The 15523-nt window shown below is 42.0% G+C and overlaps 1 protein-coding gene across 5 annotated transcripts in view; it reads right to left on the reverse strand.

Annotated features, from left to right (window-relative positions):
- ANKRD17 (ankyrin repeat domain 17) overlaps window positions 1-1196 on the reverse strand; it is a 153824-nt gene extending 152628 nt beyond the window's left edge. For all 5 annotated transcript variants that reach the window (XM_038556309.1, XM_038556308.1, XM_038556304.1 and 2 more), the window contains exon 1: window positions 585-1196. In XM_038556309.1, the coding sequence (XP_038412237.1) occupies window positions 585-1031 (447 nt within the window). In that variant the 5' untranslated portion in view covers window positions 1032-1196. The remainder of the gene's footprint in view (window positions 1-584) is intronic.
- Between the last annotated feature and the right edge of the window lie 14327 nt (window positions 1197-15523).

A 15523-nucleotide genomic window follows, 5' to 3' on the forward strand; every position in this document is an offset into this window, starting at 1 on the left:
CAGAACAGTATGGAAAAGTACAGCTTCTCACGTGTTTCTCACACACACAGATACTTCTTAGCTCTGAGTCCGTCGCAACCTTTCTTCCCTCCCCTCAGAACTGCTCCCTTCCACCTCGCAAGTGGGAGAATCCATCCACCAAGCTCCTGGCCATTCCGCGAGAGACCCAGCTGCCTATTATCCTCTCCCTCCCGTTCCGGCCCCGCCCCCGCCCCCGCCCCCGCCCCCGCCCCCGCCCCAGGAGTTACACGGCCCTACTGACCCCAGGCGGACCCCGCCGGGTGAGCACACGGGGATCTAACCAGCTCCTCACGCTTAACCGCGTGGAGGGAGCATCCTAGCGCCAGCAGCGGGTCATCCAAGCCCGTGGGCCCCGCGGCCTCCCGCCCCCACGTGTCAGCTACCCTCCCCCACATCCCCACGCCTCGCGACTTAGGCCGGGGCGGAACGGGGACAGCGACGGCCGCGCCACCGAGGGGCAGGAGCCCACGAGAACGTGTCCCGCCGCGAGTCCCCTCCCTCCTCCGGCCCCTGGGCCCTGTACGGTCCCTTCCTCCCTCCTTCCTTTGAAACCAGGCCCTTGCCTCAGAAACCTCCTCTTCCTCGTCGTCGTCGTCCTCCTCTTCCTCGCTGTTGTTGCTGCTGGTGCCGCCGCCGCCGCCGCCGCCTCCGCCGCCGCCGCCGCCTCCGCCGCCGCCGCCGCCGCCGCCGCTGTTGTCGCTGTCGCTGCTGCTTTCGCTGCTGCTGGGGGGTCGGCAGGTCCGGTTGCGCTTGGCCTTGTGGTGTTGCTGCTGCGGCGGCTTCTTCTTCAGGAGCAGGTCGCAGACTCGCACCATCCCACGAGGAGAGGAGGCCGAGCGAGCCCCGCCGCCGCCGCCTACGCCGCTGCCGACCTCCGCCGCCGCCGCCGCCGCCGCCGCCACCGCGGGGGGGCCCGCCACGGCCGCCACCGCCACCGCCGGGGGGCTCCCTTCTACCTCAGCCGCCGCCGCCGCCGCCGCCGCCGCCGCCGGAACCGTCGCCTTCTCCATCCCCAGGGAAAGAGGGAGGGCGCGGGCGGGGGAGGGGCGCGGGGGCTACGCTCTACCGCGACTTCGGCCGCACCGGGGCCGCACAGCGCTCGGGGCCGCCTCCGCCGCCACCGCCTCGGTCACCTCTACTGCCGCCGCCGCCGCCGCCGCTCCGCCAGCTCTCACCTCGTCTCGCGATACTAAGGGCGGGGAGCCTGACGGAGGGAGGGAGGGGGAGGGACGGGGAGGGAGGGGGGAGTGGGGGGGGGGCGAGGCGTGAAGGGAGACCGGGTGTCGGGAGACCGCGAGAAGGCGAGGGAGGGCAGCCCCGGGCGGCCGCCGATGCGGGGCGGCGGGGACAGAGGAGGCCCGCGGGCGTTGTCGCGGAGCCCGCGGGCGCCCGGATCGCTTCCCCTCGCTCGCTATTTCCCCCACACATCCAGCGCCTCAGACCTCCCTTCCTCCTTCCTCGCTGGGGACTAGAACGCAGCCGCGGCCGGAAGTGCGGGTGACGCCATCAGCCGTCGCCCGAGCGGAGGCGCGCGGGCGCCCGAGAGACGAACGTGAGTGAGATCGAGCGCGCGGTCCCGACGCTCCCGTGAGCGGACGGCGGCGCCGCCGGGTCCAGGTGGGCCGTCGTGCGGAGACGTACTTTTATTCCTGGCCTTTTTTTTTAAATTTATATTTATTTTTATTTTATTTTTTTTTGGTGCTTGTTTGTTTGTGTCCCCCACCGCCGACTCGTGGTAAGGACTTTGGGTCTCTGAGAGACGGCGTCGTGCAAGGGAAGGAGCCCTCTCGGCCGCGTACGCTTCCTGGACCTGGGTGTCCCGTTGCGCGGTGGGAAGGAGTCCGGTTCGGTGATGCCGGAGACGGCGACGACTTCGAGGTTTCCAGGAAGCAGGGAGGAGGCAGGACGAGACGGTCCGCCGCGCTTTGGGGATGCTCCACGGAACGGCCGAGCAGTCCTTCCACCCCGCGCCGACTCCGCCTTTCCCTGCGGAGCGGGCGTTATCGGTCCTCGCGTTTGTGTGAGCATCTCCGGGAGGCAGCGTCGTGAAGGCGGGTCTCGAGTTCCACTTGTACATCCACGGAGGACTTCAGGACTGTCGGCGTCAGAGCGTGGCTTATCGGACTCGGAATCATTCCCCTGCTGGTACCGCAAGAGGACAGTGGCGTAGGGAAGATGAAGCAGACGCCCAAGGCAGATGTACTGGCACAGGATTTAAAAAGTACGTCTCAGCTGACACAGTTGCCATTTTAAGACTGCTGAGTTTAATTGAGTGTGCTGCATTTTTTTTTTTTTAGCATTTTTTTTTTTCTTTTTAGCATTGGCATACCATATGAAATGTGGGCAGTTGCCAGTACTCTACAGAGTACTATGGCAGGATTGGCGATGACTGAATCAGTTCATTCAAACAGAAGTTCATCATGTTCCTACTGTGTGCATAGGTTTTTTTTTTTTTTTTTGGTTTTTTTTTTCTTTTGGTTTTTTTTTCTTTTGGTTTTTTTTTTTTTTTTTTTTTTGCGTTTTTTTTTTTTGGTGTTTTGTTTTGTTTTGTTTTGTTTTGTTTTGTTTTTATCAAAGTCTCTACTTCCAGGGGCTTTTGGTATAGTAAGTGCTGTAGTAAAAGACACACGCTAAGCTGACCATCCACCTGTCCCTCTCCTACAGCAGTGGCTGGGTTCCTGTGCAGAGCCTGACACTGTAGTGTGTATCCCACCCGCTGCAGCTTTAGCTTCTAGAACCTCAGCTGGGTTCCTCCCTCCCACTCTGTATATCCATCCATCAGCACCTTCTTTACCTTCTTTTCCCTTCTCACCAGAATACTTTTTACAGCCTTAAGTCCCGGCCACATTCCGTCGTCGTATGACTTTACTTCAAATGTCAAAAGAAGATTGATGCCCCCCACATCTCTGGTTCCACACCATTTCCTTTCCTTCGCAATTCTTTGAGAGGATTCTGTGCTCAATATCTCTGTGGTCTGAATGTAACTCATTAACCCCTTGCATCCTAACTTCTGTGCCCGTCACACTAGGAAAAGCACTCACTTTAATTCCATTATTAGAAGAAAATAAATTTTTATCTCTTCCATAGTAGCAAAGTGAGCACCTTATTGGGACTAGTAGGATATAGTCAAGCCTGCTCAAATAGAGCCCCTGCAGTGACTTTCTGTTATTTTTATATAGCTTTCGTTGTTGTCGTTTGGTTGGTTGGTTGGTTGTTTTGTTGTTGTTTCTGTGTGTGTCTGTGTTTTTGTTTTTGTTGTTTTTCAGAGCCTTGTGTCAGAGACTGGACTAGCCATTCATGAAACATTTCTTCTTCCTGGACGTATAGCTAGTCTGAATCTCCCAATTTCCTTTGCAAGTTGGAGCCATGTAGATGACTTTTAGCCCGTGAAATGTGAATGGAAGTGATGCACTCATTTCCAGGCTTAATAAAGTTCCTCCCGTCTTCCCTTATTCTTTCTCCATCAGCTTATAACTAGTATCATAACCTTGAAAACTATATGTCGGAGATGCCAGTGCCAGAAGAGAGGCACATGAGTAGCTAAATCATTACTTGGAAGCCTGCCACTCCAAATAATTAATTAATAAGTAAATAAATAAATAAATAAATAAAACAAACCTCTTTGGGGCTTATTATAAGAGAAAATTGAGATTTGAGAATTTATGTATTATAGGAGCTAGAATGACCATAACTAATCTGGAACTTGGTACCAGAAGGGGAATACTGCTAGGACAGTCATCTAAAATATGTTGCATTGTCCTAGTGATGATGTAGCAGAGGTTGTAGAAACTGATATAGGAGGCTGAAAGGAGACCTAGGTTTTCTAGGGGCAACATAATTGAAAAGTATATCACCTATCTATTGAGACTAGTTCTAGAGGAAATAGTTCAAAAGAATTTAAAAGTGATAGTGTATTTTGAATTTTACATTTTGCTTTTAGCAAGGTTTTTCTAAAAAGATGAGCTCAAGGAAAGAATTGCAGAAATGAAAATGCGTAAGAATACTTGGAAGGATTGACTTTCTAGAAGACTTTTCCAAGACTTTCTTGGAAGGATTCTGACTTTCTAGACCTTGAGTGGTAACAAATGAAATGGAAGAAGCCTTGACTATAGTTCAGGAACAAAGATATCAACGCTTTCTTGTTCCCAACCAAGCCATTATTTTAGATGGCCTGAAGGTGGCTGGGATGAAGTTCTAGAGAAACAGGCATGAGGACAAGGAAGCAAAGAAGTAAATCAGGTTTGAGAATTATGTAAGAAAGAACTTTGGGTTGGGACACCTGGCTGGCTCAGTCAGAAGGGCATGTGACTCTTGATCTCAGGGTCATGAGTTCAAACCCCCAAGTTGGGTGTAGAAATTACTTAAATACTAAACTTAAAAAAGGAAGAAAGAATGAACGAACTTTGGGTGTAGTTACTGGAAGCAAATCATCACAAGACTAAATTTTTCAAGGACTTTTATTACTAATCAAATTATTAACTTGGTTCAAATGTTATTCAAGTATTAAAACAGTAAGGCCCCAGGCTTTCATAAAAAAGAAAATAGGGCATAAACACTTTATAGCATCCCAGTACCCACATAGGATGTGGCATGGAGAATATCGGACAACATATCAGAGGTTGATACCGGGAGCTATACAGAAGACAAAGGACAACAGAGTTCTCCCAAAGACTAGACTGAGGTCCCATCAAGTCTTCTTCTACTCTCAAGGAAGGTGGATCACAAAATGTCCGTGCAGTATTTCATCATCATTATGTATTCACATTGCCTAGTATCTCACATTTTTCTCTTCCCAATAAGACTATAATGTAATTACCTATCTCTGATTTACCACTGTACATTGGGTTTGTGGAAGCATGGGGTTATATTAGAGATAACTTGTCTTTTTAGTTCGTGGGTTACACATGGACCTAAGAGGACTGCACACTACTTATAAACCTAGACTTTAAGCCTGACCTAGTAACTCAACAGAATTTTAGGTTGTCTCTGTTGGAGTTGGATGTAATCTCTGTGTGGGAAGAGAAGGTAAAATAGATATCTAGTGATCAGAATAGTGGACTCTTGCAGATACTAGATTCTTTTTCTGGGCACACAGATTATATTTCCCTACCTCCCTTGCAATTAGGCTTGCCGGTGAGGGGTGCCAATTAGGTTCTAACAGGTGGGATATGAGTAGAAGTGATGTGCTCCTGTTGCAGCTGTGGTCTAGAAAAATAGCACATGAAAAGTCCAAGATCTCCACGTTCCCCACCAACTCAAGGCTGATGAACACAGTTGTATTAGAAGCCATGTGTTGAAGATGGCCAAGCCACAGGGTAAAAGGACTCACTTGGATTAGAGTTTATATGCATTCTTTTGTGTTAAACCACAGATTTGGAAATTATCCTAATATAATCCTAGCCTTCTTTCCCAAGATGCAACTGTCCATTACCCATGATACCACAGGAATGGGCCCATGAATCAGGTCAGCCAAAGTACCTTAACTACACAGTCCTAATGATCGGTTCAGGCATGGGCAAGCTAACAAAACAAAGCCAATCAGAAAAAGTCTCACCATTTTGGCTAGCACTATTGAGAAAGAGGTACCTCAGTCTGGAATTATGCGAAAACTTAACTCTCTATGGCCTATCATCGCCTTGTGCAGTGGACTTGCCTGAGAATGAAATTGTAAGAGAAGAGCCCATGATTGGAGACATGTACTTCCTGGCTCTCTCCCTAGAGTTAATATACCAAGGGTAAGGGATAGATACTACCAGGAAGACTTCAGAATTCAAACAGAGCTTGTGGCTTATTCCTAGCTCCCCACCAGGAAGTTTGCCCAACAAGGACAACTACAAAAAAATAAAAAATAATGCAGCATATTCTGTTTAAGCGAGTAGCCCAGGCAGCTTGATAACGACTCGCACTCCTGTGCCTTTCTTGATGACCGTGGACTGAAAAGGAGATACAGAATCTCTCAAGAGGTATGTAATCTTGGCTCACAGCCTAACCGCTTGCAGGACAGGGTGGTGGAAACTTGGGGCAGAGGCTGTGGTATGAATCCAATGGATTGAATAGAAGATCCTATTGAGAAGATACTAATATCCATACATTTTGAAGTAAGGGCAGAGGGAAAAGAATCACACTTTAACTGAGAGAGTGGATTACAAGTCGTATGAACAACAGACCTTTCAACAACAAATTTAGACACCTAGCAAACCATATTTCCCTCTGCCAATGCCATGAGGGTAAAGAAGTTATCTCTAGCAACTAGATTAAATCTTAGAGGAGAATGAGAGCAGTCTAATAATAATAATAATAATAATACCTTAACCTTTGAATTCGTGAACCTGAATAAGAAAATTAATGTGAAATTCAAAACAGACTGTTAAACTGGAAGAGAGTATGAATCTCAAAATGGCAAGGTTTGTGTTTTTATTCCTGATTAGTCCATAAAATAGTACTTGTGTCAACAAGTGACATAGTCTAAAATGTAAAACCAGTGAGTTTATGTGGGATGCACAGTAATAAGATTCCTTAGCCCAAGGTAGGAGGTTCGGCACCTTCCTGATCTTGGCGGTAGCAGTAGCACCATTATTGGCCCTATTCTGAGGTGTGACTTTGGGTATTAACTCTGGAAACTCACGTAATATCCATTTCATCTGTGCATTAAAATAATAAGCCATTTAATGTCCTGTAACATATCCCTTTCTGCTTAAACTACACTGAATTCTGCTCTTTTCAACTTACCTTTGACAATAGAGTAGTAACAAGAGTGGCTGTAGACAACATTCTCTTGAGAAAATGGGAACCTGTGATTGATTATCTGACCTGGGTAAGTTTTAAGGAAGCAAGAATCTTAGCATCAGTGGGTGGGGCCCAGAAAATATGTTACTTAAATGATCACTTGTGAATACCTGGATTGAAGTGCCTACTGAAGGCAAGACTTTGGCAGACCACAGACTTCAGTGAGAATGAGGAAAATAAGGTTTGTGGGGTGGGCTGTCTGCTTTTAACTGTACCAAAAAGGCTTAAATACAGACCATGGCAAACTCGGAGTTTTAAATTCTACAGACATGATTAGAGATTTGGGTAGCTTCTATAATTACTGTAAAAGAAACTCTTGCATCTTTAGGTCCAGGACAATTATAAAAAAATAAGATATTGAATCTCCTCTACCAAATTGCAGAATTAATATAAAAGTTGAATTTTTAGGATGTCTGGGACTTATATGTAAAAATCAGGGACTATTTGGGATATAGTGGGACCCTGAGAACATTTGGGTAAATTCAGATGACTTTGAGGTCCACAAAACACCAAATCTCTCAGAGTCTTCCTTCCCAGGAGCCTTCTTTCCCTTTATGTTGAGACTGCCTTCTTTCTGCGTGGAATCCCTGTAGCAACTTCACTGGAGGAAGTTACTTTCTGCTTTATCTCTACCATTTCTTATATCCAGTTGAGACCTATGTCTAGAGTCCTAATCCATGAAGAAAAGGTCTATGTACAAATTAATGGCAAGATTTTGCTAATTTGCACCTCCAGAAAACTGGGAATGTGTATAAAGATGAAGAATAAAGGAACACAGTTTTAGATACAGTCAAATCTGTTTTTTATTTTATTTTATTTTATTTTATTTTATTTTATTTTATTTTAATTCTGGTATAGTTAATATACAGTGTTTTGTTAGTTTCGGGTGTACAATACAGTGAATCAAGAATTCCATTCTTCATCCAATACTCATCTCAATAAATGCACTTCTTATAGAGTAAAATTTATTGATACAGAATTTTTAAATTAATGTACTTATAATTCTTTTAGAGTAGTTATAATCATTCATTTGCTTCAGGGACTGAAATGTGTTTTCACTGATGGACATGTCAAGTGGATTTGAGATCAGAAGTTCCTTAGCAAAATGTAGAGGAAAGAATAGAAAGACTTAAGGAGATAGGAAAACTTGAATTGATTTATCATATTCACTTTTTCTCCTACTGCTCACTGTCTCCCAAAAAGGCCCAGAGGATACACTCTTCAGTAAGATATTGAGGAGACTGTGATGAAAGGGATAACAGTCTTTAAAGGCTCAGCACTCTAGTATCTTACATGTGAAGGCTAGGGCCAAAAAGTATTTTTAAATGCTATTGAGGATCTATAAAGAGGCTCTCTGATTTTTTTTAAATAAATAAAAAAAATCTTTTAAAAAAATGTTATCCCAAAGTAACAAAGATCAAATCATAGCATTTAAGCAATAGAGGCAAGGCAGGCATGATTGCCGTCAACGTAATAATACAATGATATTGAGAATGAAAAGATTCTTTGGTAATGGCAAACTGACCATAAAACTCCTTAGGATTTTTTTTTAAAGATTTTATTTATTTATTCATGAGAGACACACACACACAAACAGAAAGAGGTAGAGACACAGGAAGAGAGAGATGCAGGCTCCATGCAGGGAGCCTGAAGTGGGACTTGATCCCAGGACTCCAGAATCACATCCTGGGCCGAAGGCAGGCGCTAAACCCCTGAGCCACCCAGGGATACCCCGCTCCTTAGGATTTAAATAGATAGGCAGCTCACAAGAATAATCAGGGTTGCCATAAATAGTGACTTTAGTAACAGCTTTAGAATATGGCTACTAATCTGGCTTTTCCCCCCTCTATCTTGATAAGAAGAGTTCTCCAAAGGATGCGTGTTTTTTACCTTGTCAGAACACAAATTATTTTCATTGATCTATTTTAGTTCTCCAGCTCTGGTTTGGAAACTATTCTACAGAGATTTTTACCATTTCACTATCTCATAATCCTATATAACATCACACTGGCCAACTACTTTTATGATGTGCTCGTTGGACTTAGTGACTAGATTTCAGAAAATGGGAGATAAACTACAATGAAAATCCAGGTAACTATAACCTCACTGAAATTTCTGGGGATCAGGCAGTCTTGAACATCTCAAGATATTCTTTCCAATGGAATAGGAAAAGTTTTGCACCTTATACCCATATTAGTGAGAGAGAGAGAACACTTGATGAGCCTCTGAATTCTTTTTAAGTTGCATATGCTACAATTGGATGTACTACTTCAATCTCTTTAATGAAAGTTACCAACTTTGAAAGGTCCTCAAAAGCAAGAAACCCTTCTAGCTGGCATAGGCTGTAACAAGACCAGTAATTAAGTGTCAAAAACAGGTCAAGATGCTATTTGGAGCTGGTGGCCAGTCTCACCCATTAGGAGAATCACAATGTAGGCTCCTAGGGCTTTGGATCGATGCCAAACAATAAACTACTCTCCATTTGAGAAACAGTCCCTGGTTTGCTTTGTGAGCCCTGGTAGAGACTTAACACCTTGAGGTCTTCTTGGATGATCATCACAAACTGGATTCTATGTAACCTACGAACCATAAAGCTGAATACATCCAGGATCACTGCAAAATCAACTGGAAGTGACAATATAGAAGATTGGAACAAAGCTAGTCCTGAAGCTACTGGTAAATTTCATGACCAAGTAGGTGGTTCACATTACCAGCTGCCTACTGTTTCTACATTATCACCATTGCATCAATCAAAGGGAATTCTCTATTATCAGTTGATTTAGGAAGTAAAAATTCAAGCCTGGTTTGCAGATAGTTCTGGAAAATGAGCCTGCCCCTGCCAGAAGCAGAATGCTATAGCACTGCAGTCATTCAGAGGCTATTGAAATATACACAGAAGAGAAAATCCTCCAGTGGGAAGAACTTTGATCAATGTATCTCTTTTTCCAATTTGCTTACTGTGTCCAAGCAATGTCCCGTGTCTATTTATGGGCAATGGTTAATAATATGGCTGGACAGATTGGGACATGTGAAAAACAAGACTGAAAGATTTAGGGATAAATAAATTTAGAGAAGCAATATGCGGATAGAACTCCCAAAGTAACAGAGTATGAGGATACTTCTATCTCATGTAAATACTAACAACAGTAACAACAAAAGAGGCTACCAGGGGAGGTTTATCATTAATTAGGTAGTCAATATAACCTCTACTGTGGCTAACAGTTAGTTAGCTTCTTTCTTTCAGGTAGGCAGTGCTTGTTCAATGGTTCCCTGAACAAGGTCAGATAGAAGCTATTTATGATCTCAGAACAACATGGTCTTCTCTACTGAAAGACTGACCCGTCTATTGCTATAGTTGGGAGCCCAATCTTCCAGCAGTAGAAAACCAATGCTATATACACTTGAAGTATCATATACTAGGGGAACCAGTCAGCCTCTGGTGGCAGGTTGATTTCATTAGACTTCTTCCATCATAGAGACAGCATTAATTTGTTCTCCTAGAATGGATCATTTTTGTACAGTTGTATTTGTCTTTCTTGATTGCCATACTTCCTCTAGCAGTGCTATTTATAAAATGACAAAATGCCTATTCACCATTAGAGAAGCTCACACAACATTGCATCTGACCAAAGAACTAATTTTACTCTAAATGAGCTAAGGCAAAATAATAACAACCATGTGATCACAGGCTTTAAATGGTTTACAAACCCATGTGATTACTGAACTATAATGCAATGACTTTGTAGAATGCGGAATGATTTATTGAAGAACTCATTTATTATACATGGTACAAGTTGGGAAATACTGTGTCACAAAATTCAAATACTGTTTTTCCTAATAACAGAACGCAGAGGTCTGAGAACAAAGGGGTGGCAGTGGAATGGTATCAGTCACCATTAAACTTAATGCCTGGAGGGACCATATAATTTTTTGGCCAAACTTAGATACTTTTAAGAATGAAGTAGAGCATTAAACAATTAAAATTACATGAAAATCAGGGATCCCTGGATGGCTCAGTGGTTAAGCATCTGCCTTTGGCCCAGGGTGTAGTCCTGGAGTCCCAGGATCGAGTCCCACATCAGGCTCCCTGAATGGAGCCTGCTTCTCCCTCTGCCTATGTCTCTGCCTCTCTCTCTGTGTGTCTCTCATGAATAAATAAATAAAATCTTAAAAAATAAATAAATAAATAAAATTACATAAAAATCTAAGACATGTATTAACTGACAAATTAGTTTTATTATACTGGTGGCTCTACAAAATAGACTTTAAAAGCTAATTTGAAAAATAAATCTGAATATACTAGAGAAAAACAAAGGCAAACTGCTTACTACTGATTATCAGCATATTAAAAATATCAATAGTTATTCTACACATATTCATGAATTTTAACCAGTTTATTGACTACATCTGTCCCTCATGCCATTTCTTTTTTTTTTTTTACTTCTGAAGAATATATTTTTTCCAGCTTCATTGAGATATAATTGACACATAGCATTGTGTTAAGTTTAAGATATACAACATGATGATTTGATACACATACATACAGATTATTCTCAATTTATGATGGAATGATGTCCAGATAAAACAAGCCAAAGTTGAATATATTATAAGGTGAAAATGTAGTTAATACCCCTAACTTACTCAACATTGTTGCTTAGCCTATGCTGTCTAAAATGCGCTCAGAGCACTTTCTATGAGCCTGCAGTTGGCAAAATGATCTAGCATAAAGCATATGTTATAATAAATTGTTGAATATCTCATATAATGTATTGGACACTGTACTAAAATTGAAAAGCAGAATGGCTATATTGGTACAGAATGATTATAAGTGTACTGGCTGTTTAGCCTCATGATTACACGGCTGATGGCAGCTGTCGCATGTTGTCACTGCCCAGTATCATGATAGAGTATTGTACTGCATATCACTAACCTGGGGAAAAAATTGAATTCAAAATTTGAAATATTGTTTCCACTGAATGTGTATTGCTTTCATACTATTGTATTGTATTGCTTTCATACTATTTTTACAATGGTAAAAATCATAAGAGACTGTATTGCAAAATGATTACCACAATAAAGATAACTAACACCCTCATCACCTCGTATTATTACCTTTTTTGGGGGGTAGTGATAGCATTTAAAATCTAGTCCCTTTAGCAACTTTCAAATATATAGTACATTATTATTAATTATAGTCACATGCTAGATATTAGATCCCCAGAAGTCACTTATCTAACAACTGGATGTTTATACCCTTTGACCAGCATCTCCCCATTTTCCCCCATCCCCTGTGCCTATGAAGAATATTTTTTTAAAGATTTTTGTTTATTCATGATAGACAGAGAGAGAGAGGCAGAGACACAGGCAGAGGGAGAAGCAGGCTCCATGCCAGGAGCCCGACACGGGACTCAATCCTGGGACTCCAGGATCGTGCCCTGGGCCAAAGGCAGGCGCCAAACCTCTGAGCCACCCAGGGATCCTCAAGAATATATTTTAATACGGTGTTATGTTTGTAATTTTTAAATAAAAATATCTCTAAACTTCCTTAACATTGTAGTTGATAAATTCAAAATTGTTGATGTTCTCAATTAACTGTCCTTTGTTGACCTTAGTGTTTTTATTTGGGAACATACTCTCTATAGGTTAATATAGGTACCTGGTAAACTCAGAGAAAATTATTCCAAATGGAGTATATTCTCTCTCTCTCTCTTTAAAATATTTTTGTTTATTTATTTGACACAGAACAAGAGGGAAGAGCAGCAGAGGGAGAGGAGAAGCAGGCTCCCCACTGAACAGGGAGCCCGATGTAGGGCTCAATCCCAGAATCCTGGGATCATGACCTGAGCTGAAGGCAGATGCTTAACCAACTGAGCCACCCAGGTGTGCCCCTAAATGGAGTATATTCTCAAGTTAGATTTTGTTTTATTAAATATATAAATATTTCAGCCCAAATGTTTAAAGTTACTGTCTTTTTTTGCTTTAACTCATAGCAAATTTCTTTGACAATATTTTTTTAAAGATTTATTTATTTATTTATTTATGATAGAGAGAGAGAGAGACAGAGACAGAGACACAGGAGGAGGGAGAAGCAGGCTCCATGCCAGGAGCCCGATGTGGGACTCGATCCCAGGACTCCAGGATCACGCCCTGGGCCAAAGGCAGGCGCTAAACCACTGAGACACCCAGGACAATATTTTTATAAGACAAAGTTCATCAAATAAATTATCTCTATTTTATGATTCTTTGAATGTCATATCAAATTTAGGTGTTCTACAATAATAGGCAACTTTTCCATTTCATTCCATTCTTATACAGAACATAAATTTATGCAAGTAAAACTAGAGACTGCACAGAAGAATCTTTTCAGAAGTCAAGAGTACTTGTTTTCTATTGCCATTGTAATAAATTAGCACAAACCCAGTGGCTTAAAACAACACAAATTTATCATCTTACAATTCTGGAGGTCAGAAATCTAAAATGTGTTTCTCTGGGCTAAAATACCAAGATACTGGCAGAATTGAATCCCTTCTTAATTCTCTGAAGGAATTCTGTTTACTTGGCTTTCCTAGCTTCTAAAGATTGCTTGAATGCTTTGGCTTGTGGCCTCGTCATCTTAAGAGGTATCTCTCCAACCTCTGTTTCCATTATCTTATCTTCTCTGACCCTCTTTCTTTTCCATCCTTTTAAAGACCCTGGGATTATTACATTGGGCTCATGTAGATAATGCAGGATAAGCTCCACATCCCAGGAACCTTAACTTAATCACATCTGCCAGTCCCCTTTGCTATATAAGATTATATATATTCACAGGTTTCTGAGATTAGGATGTGATTTAGGAATGTTTTCAAATGTCTAGGTCATATGGTAGATATATGTTTGCCTTCTAAAAATGGGCAAAATACTTGACTAGATAATTCACTAAGATATATGAGTGACAAATAAGCACATGAAATGATGTTCTACTTTATATAGAAATACAATTGATTTTCGTATATGAATCTTTTATCCTGCAACCTTGCTAAACTCCCATATTACTTCTAGTAATTTATTTGTCTTCACAGAAATCATGTTGTCTGTGAATAAAAGGAGTTACTTCCTTCCCAGTCTAATGTTTTCCCTTCTTTCCTTCCTTCCTTCCTTCCTTCCTTCCTTCCTTCCTTCCTTCCTTCCTTCCTTCCTTCCTTCCTTCCTTCCTCCGTCCCTCCCTCTCCTCTTCCCTCCTTTCCTCCTTCCCTCCTCCTCTCCTTCTCACTCTCTTTCTTTCTCTCCTCTTTCCCTTTCCTTTTCCATTTCCCTTTTCTTTTTGGCTGATTTTATTGGTGAGAACTAGCAGTGCAAAGCTGATTAGAAATAGATAGACATTCTTTTCTTGTTGCTGACTTTCAGAAGAAAGCATTCAATTTTTCACTGTAGAGTTTTCATGTATATTGTTTATCAGATGCAGGAAGTTCCTTTCTGTTCCTAGTTTTATGAGACTTTTTATCAAGACTGGATTTTGTATTTCTCGAATGCTTTTTCTGTGTTTTTGAGACGATCGTGTCTTTTTTTTAAATCTCAGTCTGTTATTACAATGCATTACATTAATTGGCTTTGAATATTTAAATGACTTTACATTCCTGGGATAAATTCCATTTGGTCATTTTGTATTTATCCATTTTGTATATTGTTTTTGATTTGATAACATTTTGTTAAGATGCTTTGCATGTATATTCATAAGATAAATTTTTCTGAGGTTTTCTTTTTCTATAATGTCGTTTTCTTGTTTTGGTATAAGTCATGTAGTCCTCACAGAGTGATTTGAAAAGTATTTCCCCCTCATTAGTTTTCTGGAAGAGTTTGTGTAGAATTGGTATTATTTCTTGCTTAAATATTTGATAGAATTTCAACATTGTTGAAAATGGAGGCTTGAGTCCACTACCAATTTATATTGCTGTCTATTTGTCCCTTCATATCTGTTAATGTTTGCTTTATATATTTAGGTGCTCCAATGTTGGGTGCAGGGCAAGTGCAAGGCTGGGGGGAGGATGGCAGCCCCAGTTCTGGGAAAGGACAACAGTAGTTTCTTTGTGGGAGGGAAGTACAGTAGCATCTCTTTCTGGGACCCCTGGCTGGAATGGGTGTTGGTTACTTCAATGAAAAGGATATGGGTGTCCTATGTGGACCAGGACATTGGAATCTGTGTTGATGAACACTACGGGTCCTCTGCTCTGAAAGCTGAAGAGAATCCACAGCTGTTGCAAGGACTGTTGAGATAATCAGCAGCAAAATCTCCCAGGATCCTCCACAAACCTGGCCATTAGGAACCACAGCAGCACCTGCCACCATAGGATTGCTACTGACAGTCCCCATCTTTCTTCTTAGTTACTAGCCACTTCTAGAGGTCTCAGCCAATTTCATTAATAATGCTTTCTGTACAGTTAGTCCCCATTTTTTGGCTCCCTTAAGTTGCTATAAGTTTTTAATTTGACTCCTAAAAAGTCCTTGTTTCATCTTTGTTTTTGAAAAATATTTTCAGAGGGTAAAGAATTCTAGATTGATTTTTATTTTTCTTTCAATACTTTTAGGATATTGTTTCCAGTATCTTCTGGTTTGAATTGCTTCTGATAAGAAATTTACTCTCATATTTATCTTTAGTCTCCCTTATATCATAGCCTTTTTCCTCTGACTGCTTTTAAGATTTGCTTATTATTAGTTCTAAGAAATTTTGCTGGCAGCC

This window comes from Canis lupus, chromosome 13 (genome assembly GCF_011100685.1).
Source record: "Canis lupus familiaris isolate Mischka breed German Shepherd chromosome 13, alternate assembly UU_Cfam_GSD_1.0, whole genome shotgun sequence".
Lineage (NCBI taxonomy): Eukaryota > Metazoa > Chordata > Mammalia > Carnivora > Canidae > Canis > Canis lupus.